We start from the raw sequence: 12,713 nt of genomic DNA on the forward strand, positions 1-12,713 counted from the left end.
GTTTGGATTCCTTTCTTTTTTATTCTTAAGAGAAAAGGTAACCCAGGCAGCTGTATTAATTCTTGAGCTGATGAATATATACATGGAAGTCACTGTTTCCATCTTCAGCCATTTTCAAACCTTATATCCTTGGCTGCCTTAACAATCTCCTCCTGTCTTGTGGGGCCTGACAGCCTTATCCTCTCTCACTGTTGACATCCATTCTGTGTTCTGTAGGTGTCATTCCTGTTTTTCTTCCACTAAGCCAGTTACACAGTGAGTTCAAAGAGCAGTTGGCCTCAACTAGTGCTCAGCTGGAGGCTTTTTCGTCCCAGACCTTGAGAAAGCCTCCTGAGCTCGTGCTTCTGCCCCTCTGCTGATCCCAGCTGTTGATCAAATCAGGTGTTCTCTTTCAGCAAACCCTGCTTTGGTCATGTGCTTGGGTCTTGGATGTTATGGCATTTCACACAGGATTACATCAGCATTCCCACCCTCGTTCGGGTGCTGTGCCCATCGTTTGCCATCAGGAGGAGCTGGAGGAACGACTGCCTTGGCTGGTGCGTTAGGAGAGGTGTGTGAGAAACATCCCTAGTCCGGGATTCTAAATGTGGGAGTGGCATTTGTTTAACTTCGTTTTGTTGTCACAAAGACTGAAAATTATTTAGCATTATTAGTCATAAATTCCACAACTAAAAGGTGTTTCATTTTATTACATGAAGAGGTGGTGAAATTCCCATTCTAACACAGTCTGATGTGAACAGGGAAAGAAAAATGTTAGAGGTGACAATTTCCTGCCTTCAGAGCTGGTGGGATTTTGTATCTCATCTCTCTCTGAGCTGAGTACAGGGCACACTTATTTATAGTCTCTGCAGCTCTTCCCGCTACAGAATTGAGTGGTTTTTTTTTTTTTTTTATGCTATCTGTGAGCATTCTCTGTACTAACAAAAACATCTTTCAATTCAGCAGTTATTTCTGGTTGAAGTTAAAGCTTTGACTATTATCTGAGCCCCTGCCACTGGCATAGCGAGGTGTTAGATGTACTGCAAATGCTTAGCTGCTTCAGAGAGTTATCCACAGGAGATTGTGGGTATCTTTTTAAGTGGGAAGTTCTGACTTTATTTCCCTTAATTACCTGTTTAATCTGAGCCTGTTGTGTTGCTGGGAGAATTGTGGTGTTGCGCTTAACACGGTGGTGATCCAAGTACAGCTTGTGTTTGGTCCACACAAATTTTTCCTGCTTGCTGAAAAATGAGGTTTGTCTTGAACTTTCTAAGAGGCCTTGAGTGAATGTGCTTTCTGTCCATTCAGTGGTCACCTCGTTTGCTGTGGTGGTGGAGTTCAGCACAGCTTATGACAATGTCTGCTTTGGAGCTTGGGAGCTGGCTTTCCACTCCAAACTCAGAGCAGAAGTGGCAGCGTGGATTCCCTTTGCCGCTTAGAACTCCTGCTAATCTTTGCCCCTGGCTCAAGTTGGAGACAGCCAAGCGAGCACAAGGTATTGGATTAGGTGCCAGCAAAGAAAAATATTTGCTCAAGAACTGAGTTTTCTCGCCTTTCCAGTTCTATTTAAAGTAGCTAGTACACTTCTAAAGGTTGACCTGGTACAAAGGCGACATATACCAACTTTGAGCACACGCTGAAAAGCAGTGCATTATTTTGAGTGTTCACCACAATTTGGAAGTAGGGTAGACTTTCACAAATGATTCTGATCGTTTCTGATCTATCTGTTACTGATAGACTCAGTTACAGCAGAAACAACCAGTGGCAAAGGCATGTTGTGTGTTCATCTCTTATGTCTGTGTTGCTGCTATGGGGAAGAGTTAATCTGTAACTTAGGTAACTTTGATTATGAGAAAATACAGTGTGAAATCAGCATTCCTGTAGCATCTGGGGTTTTTCTGGCTTTTCATGGTTAGGTACTCGTTCTGTGAGGAAGTGTTACAGAATGGAAGCACTCTCACCTGAGTGAAGTACAGCGATTCTTTCTTTGTAACTAGGCAAGTATGACTATTTTTCCACACTGTCCCCTGGAAAATGCTTGTCTGTGTTAACCTCTTGTGTAAACTTGATTAGGCAAACCCTGAGTGCTTGCACCAACCAGGACATTCAGAAGTGTTTGACCTTAACAAGGAATTTATTTTACGTATCTCTGGAGATGATTGGAAAAGATGAAAAAATAGAGGTGATTTGTTTTAAAAATGGCAGCATATTCACCAAGTAGTTGGAGCATTTCTTAGCAGCTCTGAGAGCTATTCTGGTCTGCAGTGCAGCTCCATGGCACTCAGTTATTTCTGTCAGCCTGGTGTAAGGTGTAGGAAACAGTCTTCTCCTGTGTTTGTTTCTGTGGCTGGTTGGAGGAAGACACTGTAAACACTGTGCCTGTGTCAGACAGCAAGGAACACTTTCAACTGTGATTCTTATTAACCTGCAGAAATTACTCTGCAGGAATTATGAACCATTAAAAAAAATTCAGGCAAAGAAATCGAGTCCCACCTCACTGAAGTAGCCCTCTCGTTACCCTCCGTGGGGTGAGGGGAAATTGTGTCTGTTCCCAAACACAGTCACACCTCAGGTAAAGACCAGCAGTGCCTGTGGGAGCCTGGTGGAAGCCCATGCAGAGGGGCCATGGATTGCAAAGGCAAGAAAGCTAAATTAGTGTTTTGAGAAGCCCCTGGGTACAAGAGCAAGGAATGTTCCGGTGAAGTGGAACTTGTGTCAGTGTAGCAGTTATGTGGGTTTAGTAGTAGGCTGTCTTCAATACTGGCTATCCCAATTTCATGAGTGTTCATGTCAGAAAAGGAATAAAATGCCAGGATTGTGGGAAGAAAACTTCGCTGTTCTCAAGCACACCTATTTTTAACTCTGAAATTTCTGTGGTGGACGCCTTTTTGCCAAGAAGTTGAGTGTGTCTGTATGTACAAACTAAGACTTGGTGTCTGTTTATCTTGGCAGGGGTGAGCTTCTCTGCACAGCTGTGTGATTTAATCTCATTTACACAAGACATTTTCTTTGTTAGTGCATTACCAGGTACTGGGTAGTGCAAGTAGTGTGTTTGCACAACACTCAAATAACTTTCACAGGGTTTCTACAGAAACATCCTCTTGTGGGAAATGTTAGTTAGTGTGTGTGAGATTTTTCTTCTGCTTGGTGCTTTAAGTCCCAGGTCAAAAAAAAAAAAACCAGCCCATTACCATACTTGACCATTTCACAAAAACCTCTAGCAACTACCATGACTAGGAATTGATTGCTTGGTCATTCTGTGTATTCTTAGTCTTAAAGCTTGTGCCCTGCACTCTTTAAGAGGTGCTAAGTTGAAGAAACCTTCTCTAACTGTGGCTGTTTTCTGTTGCTTTCAGGTGATTTTTTTTTTTTTATTGGGAGCTGGCCAGAAACCTGGCAATTGTTATCCTGTGGGCTCTGTTGCTATTTGTTCTTTTCATGCTGGCTGGCTTCTCAAACTGATTTGAACAGAATGGCTGTAGAAAATGGATGGTTATCTTGATCCTGGTTGTCACAAGTCAGGAAAATGTCACCTGTAAATATTTAATGAGCCTTTGTGCAACTGACCTGATCGAGAACTGAGTAATGATGCAGCTGCAGGAGTCGTGGCTTCTGTAACTTGGATCTGCAAGGAAAAGAGAGCACTTTTCTTCTGCCAGGCTTTGTGTTGTTGCTAGCTTTATTCTTTGATATTTTAAGTAAGTGGTGTTTCTTTGGAGCTCTGCCTCAACAGCCTCCCCTTTCTTAGCTAGCTTGTTTTTCTGTGTAGGTTTTTTTGTTTGGTTTTTCTGCGTGGGCTTTCTGCTCCTTGCAAAAAAGGGACAGAATGCTCAGTAAACAAAAGCTGAGCTCTCCTCTCTCCTACCTCTGCAGACAATACCTGCCACACACACCCCTTTATCATCTTGTATTCTTGGTCAATTCTTGCATTGTTTCCCTGTGCTGGAGAGTGAATTCAAACCCAGTTCAGAAGACTCTGGTGAGGAAAGGGTCTTACACAAAAGCAAACATCAAAATGCTCTCAGATTAGCTGGAACTTAATAATACTACCAAAGCTGTTCTAAAGAGGAGAGTAATGAAACATGGAGAAACAGCTCTGATTTTCAGCAGGCTAGTAACTATTGAAACCCACAACTTAAAATCCTCCAAGCAACATGGGGAAAAGTTAGGACAGCTATGTCTGTATCACATTCTTGCTGGCTTTGTGGTGCTTTTCACAGTGCCTGATTTCTGGTGTAGTGTCAATCTGTGAGCACGTTGGGCTGCTATCCCATGTATTGTGTCAGGACACTGAATAATTAATATTCTCTGGAAAGGATTAATTGCCTCCACTCTTGTCACTTTCTTCTTGGTGCCCTGTGCATGCTGCCCATTCACAACAGCAGGAGCTTGCTAATGAGATTTTGTTTCCCAAGAAGAAGTTGTGCTGCAGCACAAACACTTCTTTGTGGTCTGTATGCTCTTACTTGCCACCATACGAAGCAAATACATCATATCTCCTTACAAAGTCTCAGGTAATTGTTTCAGAAATGTTTAAGCTCAGAAATGACACTTAGCCTTGAACACTAATTTTAATAATCTGGCAGGCAGCCTGCCCAGTTACCAATATCTACTCACCAGTTACTGGTATTGTGGTTTATACTTATATTGCAGCCCCAGAAATGGGTTGTCTTTGTGTATGAAAATATTTCAGTGGCCAAGGAAGTCTTCCAGGATGCTCTTGAATTCTCAGCAGCACTGTGTCCCACAGTGGCAGCTGTGCTTCAGTACTAGTGCTACAAGAGAGAGCCCCTGCGGAAGTGCAGAGGGGAGAGGGACACAATTTTATGTGATGCAGGAAGAGTGGAACCCACTGGGAAAAGCAGTGCACTGTTTACCCAGGGTGCCTAACTTCCCATGAGTTCCTTACTTCCTTTACCCAAGGGGGAATGACAGGATGCATGTGTTAGACTGAGAAAGTTCAGCTCAGTACTCTGTCAAATACCAGTCCTTGGGAGCCCCTTGTTCTCATACAAAGCTGCAGTCACCCAGTCAGCACCTTCTTTTGAGGTGGCTTTTATTTTGTTGGCTTACAAGGCAAACGTGGGTCTTCCCTTAGGACTTCCCATGTGGGCAAAACACTAATTTGGTGCCCCAGCCCAAAGAAATTATCTAGTCACAGCAGTGATTTTAGAAGGATGTAATGTCAGAGTGATGGAGAGCCTTTTGTTAAACAGATTATCCCAAGGCCACAAAGGCTTTGAAAGTAAGAGCACATCCAGTGCAAACACAGAGGCTCCTGGATAGGGAACTGACCTTTACAGATTTCACAATCTGCATCTCAGGACTGGCACAGTGAAATTGCTTTGACAACAGTACCTGGCAGTGCCAGGACACAAGAAGTTTGTACCTCTGTTTGGGCTTGCCAAAGTGGTTGGTAGCGATTCAGGCCCTGGTAACTTGGCTTTAGATGTTTTCTGTGCTGCTGAGGGCAAGTACTGGACTGACTTGTTTCACAGTGACTTAGAATAACTCACCTTTTAGGAGATCTCTGGTTGGGGCAGTTAAGGATTTTTTTGTTCATATTCTTAAAACAGTGGAGCTGCTTTTAAAAAAACCAAACTTGTTTTTTTAATCAAACTACACTAAAAGATTAATAAGTCTTAACAGGACAACTCTGATTAAATCACCACTGTTCTTCCTCTTTTTGTTGCTGTTGTGCTGATGGGTGCTGGGAAATCCCTATGCCTTTGTTTTTCTCAGTGAGCAGGGTCAGTGCTCTCCTTAGGGAGGACTGGATCGCTTGGGATTGCTCTGTGAGGGAATGGAAGTGGCCTGGCACAAGAGGGGAAGCCTAAACGGAGGTCTAGGAGAGAGAGAATGCACCAGAAAATCCAGGAATAGTTCCTGCACAACACAGTGTGGGAATGCCAGTTATGGTTGACCTGACCCACAGCGGACTGCCGTGAGCTGCTCTAGGAGCTGCGGAGAAGCATGGAGGAACACCCAGTTTTTTGGAATCGTAAACAGCGGGCATCTTCCATTTCTGAAGAACAATGAAGCGTCATTGTTGCTGCGGCTTGGCAGGAAAGTGAGTCTTAAAATACCAGAATTTCTCGTTGTCTGGGGTTATTTTTACTGCCCGTGGGTGAGCACTCTGGGAAGGATCTCGGGCCGGCGACAAGAGCTGGGAAGCGCAGCTCCTTGTAAAACTCCTGGTTTTCACCAGGTGCGTTCTGCCTCCTTTCTCTCTGGACCGGCATTGCAGGCGGCCGGTGGTTGGTGACCGTAAGTTCTGTAGCGCTGCCTGGGGCGCGGTGCCCGTGCCGGGTATCCCATCGCATCCCATCCCATTCCAGGCCCGGATCCCGGGCAGCGCTGGCCCCGCCCCCCAGCCCTGGCGCAGTCTTGTCGCTGTCCCATTGGCTGCCCCGCCCGTCACTCCCGCCGCCCCCGGCTCCCCATTGGCCGCGCGGGGCACGCCCACATTCCACAGCTGGAGCCGCTCGCGGCCCCGCCGCCCATTGGCCCGCGGCCCCCGGGCCGGCCGCGCTGCTCGGCCCCGATTGGCGGGCGGGGCGTCGGGGGCGGGGCCGGAGGGGCGCGGCCGGTGGGGCTGACCCGCCCGCGCAGTCCCGGCCGAGCGGGGGGCGAGCGGCGGCGCCGCGGCCCGGACGGGGGACGGACCGACAGACCGAGCGAGCGACTGACTGACCGACCGACCGGCCCGCAGGGCTGCCCGCGGCCGCCATGGAGGTGTGCGAGAGCGGCGGGGAGCAGCCGCCGCTGCTGCACTGGGACCGCAAGCTGAGCGAGCTGTGCGAGCCCGCCGACCCCGACACGCTGCTGAGCCACACGGTGAGTGAGGAGCGCCGGGGCCGGGAGGGCTGGGACGCCCCCGTGGGCGGCCGCGTCTGGGGGGCCGTGGGGGGCTCCCGGCGGGTGGAGGCGCCTTTGGCCAACAGGTGTTCCCGAGGGTCCCTCGCCGTGACCGCCGCCCCGCCGGGGCTGGTGCCTCCCGGGCCGAGGTGCCCCCGGACAGGCAGCGGGGTCCCCTCTGTCCCGGCGTGTCCCAGCTCCTCCCCTCGGGACCCCCCGGCAGCCGGGGCTCCCTCTGCCCCCGCAGCGCCGCCGCTTCCCCCGGGCGACCTCTCAGGAGCCGCGGGACGTGTCGTCTTCTCCAAGGCGAGACTCTCCCGGCACCGTCCCGCTCCTCCAGGGCAGGAAGGAAGTGACAGAAGTTTTGATGTTTGGTTTTTTGGTTTTGTTTTGTTTGGTTTGTGTTTGTTTTTTTTTTTGGCTGGAATCCCCGTGTTTTTTTTCTTGCGCAAAATGCATCGTTAGGACAGTCCCGAGGAAATGGTATGCTGTTATCTCTGCCCTGTGGTTTTCCTGATAATCTGGGAGGTGTTTCGCAAGTGCGGAGATACACCTTTATAACGTTATAAACCTTTATGACGCTGCGTGGGTGCGAATCCCAAGTGGAAGTGAGCTGGAGTGCTTTGGGACAGCAGCGTGGAAGACTCTTCCAGGCCAGTGTTGGTGTGAGGCACGAGGCAGCCAGGCTTGGCGTGGCTGTCGAGCACGTGTTGGGATGGAGCCCCAGAGGAACACGGTGGTGGCGGCTGGATGGTGGCAGCGCCGAAGGAACGGCGCTTGGCAGGTGCCGCCGTGCGCTCCACGCCAAAGGGAACGATGTGCAAACACGAGAGGGGCCAAGCCCTGCTCGTGGGAGCAGTGGCGATCCCCACTGCACGATGGGCGCCCTGCGGAGATCTTGGTGTTGGTCTCGTAAGGCAAACAAGGAAAATCTTGTTTGCTGTGTGTGGTATGCGGTAGCCTTACTGATCCGGGATCACGTCCGTCACAAGCTCCAAGCCTCCTTCCAGCAGGAAGCAAGCCTGCTGCACGCGGGACTGTCTTTAAACGTTGTTTGGCTGCTTTGTCTTTGAGAGTTCTTGGGCTTTCTTGCACAACGCGTATCTTCTGGTAGATCCGGGGAAAAGGAATCATATGTTATGGTGGCTTGGGGTTTTTTAAAAAGGCAGCTGGAACACTTAACAATGGAAAGCTCTTCTGTCAAACAGTTGTTTTCTTGAGTTTTTTCGTTATCAAGAGGAATGTTGTGAGTAAAATGGGAGGCTCCTTGGAGAGTGTTCCCCTTTGGAGTTACGGTCGTGGTGGCATACTGCCTCCTGCTTTGTTTGGATCCTTGTGATGAGAATGGACTTGTCACTCTTAACTTTAGTTTTCTTATTTATTGCTTTCTTATCTTCTCTAATTAATGCCCTGAAGGAGATCCTATGCTTGGGATAGGACTTGTGGCTGCGGTGACATGGACATGTGTGTTTTTTGCCCTGTTTCAAGGAGCCTGAGACTTAAGTGTGCCTTGGCAAAGACAATGCCCTGGCTATCTGGAGGATGGGAATGTGATGCTTTTCCCTTTGTTGTTTTCAACTTTTGTGGGGGATTTTCAGCTTCAAATGCTGTGATGATGAGTGTTTTGCAAGGGACAGTTTGTAGCTGGGTGTGCAAAGTCTTGGGCTGTGACTGTCTTTGTTGGGAGTAACACTGCCATTGACTGATGTGGTTGTCTCATTTGATTGTTTTTTGGTTTTTAGGAGTTTAAGATTTCTTTAGAGACCCTCTTGAAGTCACATAAAAAGTGTGAAATTAATTTCTGGTTTTGGTTGGTTTTGGAATTCATCTGAAAAAAGTTTCAGCAAAAAAGATCCAACTAAAGGCTATAAAGTAGGTGTAGTGAGGTATTAAGATCTTTAAAGGAGAAAAAAAGTTTTATGAAATTAACATTCTCTAGAGGGAAACCTCCCCCTCATTGAACTTCTGCCTGTTGAACTTCTTCTTTTGTAAAGTGTGCACTGCCATGTGGAGGAAAATACTGTGCTTGATATCATGAAACACAAAATCTCTATTTACCTCCGGCCAAAACTTCATAGAATCGTTTGAAAAAACCAAACCAAACAAACAGGCTCTCAGGATGAAACATCTGTTCTTCTCCGGGCTTATGCTTTCCATCTGGGAGGACTGGTTTGACCTGGCTTACTCTGTAAGTTTGTAAACTTACTAGAGGGTGTTTCTGAAAAGATTGTGGTGATGGAGGAGACCCTCCTATGCTCTATCTACAAGAGTGCCCACTACCTGTGCTGTCATCCTCATGGCTGAAGAACATGTGCCCTGTGGAATCCTGTGGTCTTTGCACACTCCTGAGATGTCTCTTAGCTGGGTGTGCAAGTCTGCATCCAAGGGAACTTCTGTGTGGGCTAAGGAAAGGTGTCTGGGTCAGTCATACGGCCCTAAGAGCGTGAGCTGGACTGGCAAGGGGGAGGAGGAGGGATAAGGTGCTGATGATGTTGACTAAGGGGGGAGAGCTGACAAGCAGAAAGAAGGATCAGTGTTGTTCCGCAGTCAGACCTGTGTGTGCCAGACTGGTGAGGGTGAGAATTCTGTGCCAACTGCCTTTCGTGTATTTTAAGTTAAAATTTAACTTTTTTACAACCCTAAAGGCTGTTCCTGGCTCTGGTGGATTTGACGCTGGTAGACAAGTGTGAAAGTACGCATGCACTGAAAAACTTGACCTCTATTTTAAACTGTTCCAGCCTGCCTTAATTACCAGGGCTGAAATCCAACCTCCAGGGGATTTACATTTCTCGTTAACAGCAGATGATTTCACCAGTGCCTGAAGCTGTGCAAGGAGCCATTCCCTCACTCCTCTGGTACTGTCAGTGATGTCATCAGCTGTGCCTGGAGAAGGTGGGACCTTGAGGAGCTCAGCTCTGGTGTTGGCAGGCAGCAGTCTTTGAGGTGTCTCATTAAAGTCCTCATAGTTTATAGTATTCACCTGGATACCAGATAGCTTTAGAGCAGTTATTTTTCCAGAGTGGCTTAGTTTCCCATCCAAGAAAAGGCTGAAAGGTTTCCCAGAGCTGTGTTCATGGGATGTGTCATGTGTTTGCATTATCTAATCTTCCTATGGGCTGTAGCTTTGTTGTGATTGTTTGTTGGTAATGCTGTACACTGGCGTTGTGTAAGGCATCATCATCATTACTATTATTATTATTATATGTTTTTTTCCTGGTGGCCAAGCAGAAAGGAAGCACAACTCCTGCCACTGCCCAAGGGGAGCAGAAGTGTGGTCAGGTGAACTCTTCAGCTTCTTGCTCCTGCTGTTACTTTCCATAACATGCAGGCGGGTTTGAAGTGGGAGAGCTCTGGTTGTGGCCATGGGTCTCCACTGGAGTTGATCTGTGGTTGGACATGGCCCAGCTGGGATGGCGTCTTCAGTGACAAGTGCCAGATCTGATGCAGATGGATAAGTGTGACAAACACGCTGTGAAACGCCAATGACCCACCCCATTCCTGGATGGGGGCTGAAAGGCAGGTGGTTCTTAGGAGTCCATGACACTTAAAACCTCCTTATTTAATACTGGGGATGCAGCCTTTTTTTCTCCCCTTGTTTTCATGGTTATTTTAACACGTTGGCTGCTGCTTCCAGGTGGTAGCAAAACGCAGCGGAACGGGAGCATGGCTGTGATCTTGGCATGGTGGATGTAGAACTGCAGCTGCCCTACACGTATGTGGGGACAGCAGCTGGCTTAAATATTTAGGACTGAATTCCTAGATGTCATATCCTGAGTGTCTTGATGAGTGGTTAACTGGAAGATACTTCAAACGCTAAGTAGCCCAAATTGTTTATTCTTTAAAGAGCCGACTATTGAACCTGCAACTCATATGAAAAAAATTGAAATTACTTAAATGTTACACTGCTGAAGCCGTTGTCTGAGCAGTGTTTGAACTCAGTGAGCCTGTTGCCATGTTGTTGGTGATGCTGTGGGCAGCTCAGGCCTGGAATAGGGGTGTAGTGCAGGTTGGGACAAGTGGAGGAGGCTTACTCGGCCTCAGCTATCAAATCTCCCTGCAAAAGCAAAACCAAAGCGAACTCCCCGTGAAGGTTAATCATCAGGGTTGTTATCATCATGTAAGATGAGCTCAGGAAACTTTGAGCTGGCCTTTTTTCCTCCCTCCTCTGAACCTCGCCGGGAGCTTGCCCAGTGACTCATTTCCTCGTCCACAGAAGCGATGGTTGCCGTTACTTCGTGTTTCTGATGACTTCTGCAGAAAAGCTGCCTCTGAACACGCTGCCAGGGATTGCCTGGAGTGTTTGGTGTAGGGCAGTGGCAGCAGTTAATTTAAATGGATGACAGTGCTTGATTTTTACAGTCTGTGTGTATTTAATTAAAAGTTGGGGTAACCGCAGCATGTATAGATGTGGAGCTGGCTGTATCTTATTTTGTGGTGGCTGCATGTAGCCCTCTGTAAAATCTGGTGGCAATATAGTTGTATCCAATTTTCAGGTTTTTTTGGTGGGGGGAGAGAGCTACTTCATTTATTTGAAAGCGGAGTTTGGTCTGTTGCCCACTAACCATAAAGCTGAAATCTCTTCTTCTTTCTTCTCTGTACACCTGCATGTGGAGGACAGGACAGCTGACTTTGGGTGAAATGTTTGTACAGTCTGTACTTGAAAGGATTTTGCCAAAATTCTCCAGTAAAGAGGGAAAATGAGAAATTGAGACTTGGAAATAGTTGTATATGTGCCTTGTACAAAGCAGCAGTGTTAAATTTTGTCATTGACTTTGCATATTAAAAAAAATCATCAGCATCACAATTGATGAACAGCAAAACTAGTTGTACTCAGTGCCTTGCACAGAAAGCCATCCCACCCCACCATCTCCTTGTTTTCTTCTGAAATTTAAATAAGAAAGTCATTCCATTTTGTCAGTGTACATGTCAGGTACTTGTAATGGGTCTAACGGATCTACAGTTCCTCTAAAAGCTGAGATAAACACAAGTAGGAGACTTTGAAACTTTACCCTCCTGTTTTCTGTCAGTTAAAATTAGAAAAATGGAGGTATTGAGTTGCTGTCTGGTTTCATTTGGACTGGCTGTAACTGTATAGTGAAGTGCTTCATCTGCAGCGAGGACAGGAGCTGGAAAAAATGTTAGTCTGTCCTGGGACTGACTTTGAAGCCTGGTAGATTAGAATGAGCCAGCATTTAATGCACAAACCTAACTATTTATTCTTTTTCCTAAAGGACGTGACTGATCTGCAGTGTTCTCTGTAAATGTTTCCTTTGGAAAGCCAGTCATTACACATGGGGCAGGCTGTGCATGATAGCAGGGGCAAAGGAATTTCACTTATGGTGTTACCAGACAGGGTTTTCCTGTGTCTGGAGCTGTTGAACTTATCTACAGGGATGGTGGGAGCTTGTGCTCTTTGCAGGGCTTTGTTTGTGATGTGAAGGGTCCCTTCTTTGAGGTCTTTCATGTCTGGGGCTAAGTAAGTTCTGCTTATCCTGGGATGGGGACCAGTTTTTTATTAAAGGAGTCTCACTTCTCAGCATCATCTGTGTCTGTAGAGGAGGTTGATCTGATTAGCTGCAGATCCTAGGCAGGAATGTGCAGTTTGATTCGATCTTTTTGTGTCCCTTTTTTCTGTCTCTTAGCTTGTCCCTGCATTTTGCTGTGTGGCTCTCACCTGTACCACTGCCCAGCAAATCCACTTTATGTCTGGACTGTCTGACAGGTGTGAGAGGGAAGTACCCACTGCAAAGTGCTCTGGTGCCTTAGGAAGCCACTGTGTGCAGCAGTACTGTGCTGTGGTGACACAGGACAGTGCCCCTCATCTTGGGGAGCTCATAAGCTTCCCTTAAAAGGCTTTTTTTTTCAGAGCTAAGCCC

General features: G+C 47.2%; 1 protein-coding gene across 3 annotated transcripts in view; it reads left to right on the plus strand.

Moving 5' to 3' along the window:
• Positions 1-6,601: 6,601 nt before the first annotated feature.
• CREB3L2 (cAMP responsive element binding protein 3 like 2) overlaps positions 6,602-12,713 on the plus strand; it is an 83,234-nt gene continuing 77,122 nt past the window's right edge. The window contains exon 1 of one of the 3 annotated variants that reach the window (XM_050324513.1): positions 6,602-6,816. In XM_050324513.1, coding sequence (XP_050180470.1) covers positions 6,709-6,816 — 108 coding nt within the window. In that variant the 5' untranslated portion in view covers positions 6,602-6,708. Of the gene's footprint in view, positions 6,817-7,597; positions 7,622-12,713 lie in introns of those variants that run through there. The other 2 variants (XM_050324512.1, XM_050324514.1) reach the window with 2 other exon arrangements.

Source organism: Myiozetetes cayanensis, unplaced genomic scaffold, assembly GCF_022539395.1.
Source record: "Myiozetetes cayanensis isolate MyiCay16 unplaced genomic scaffold, myiCay2020 scf3, whole genome shotgun sequence".
NCBI classification, from domain to species: Eukaryota; Metazoa; Chordata; class Aves; order Passeriformes; family Tyrannidae; genus Myiozetetes; species Myiozetetes cayanensis.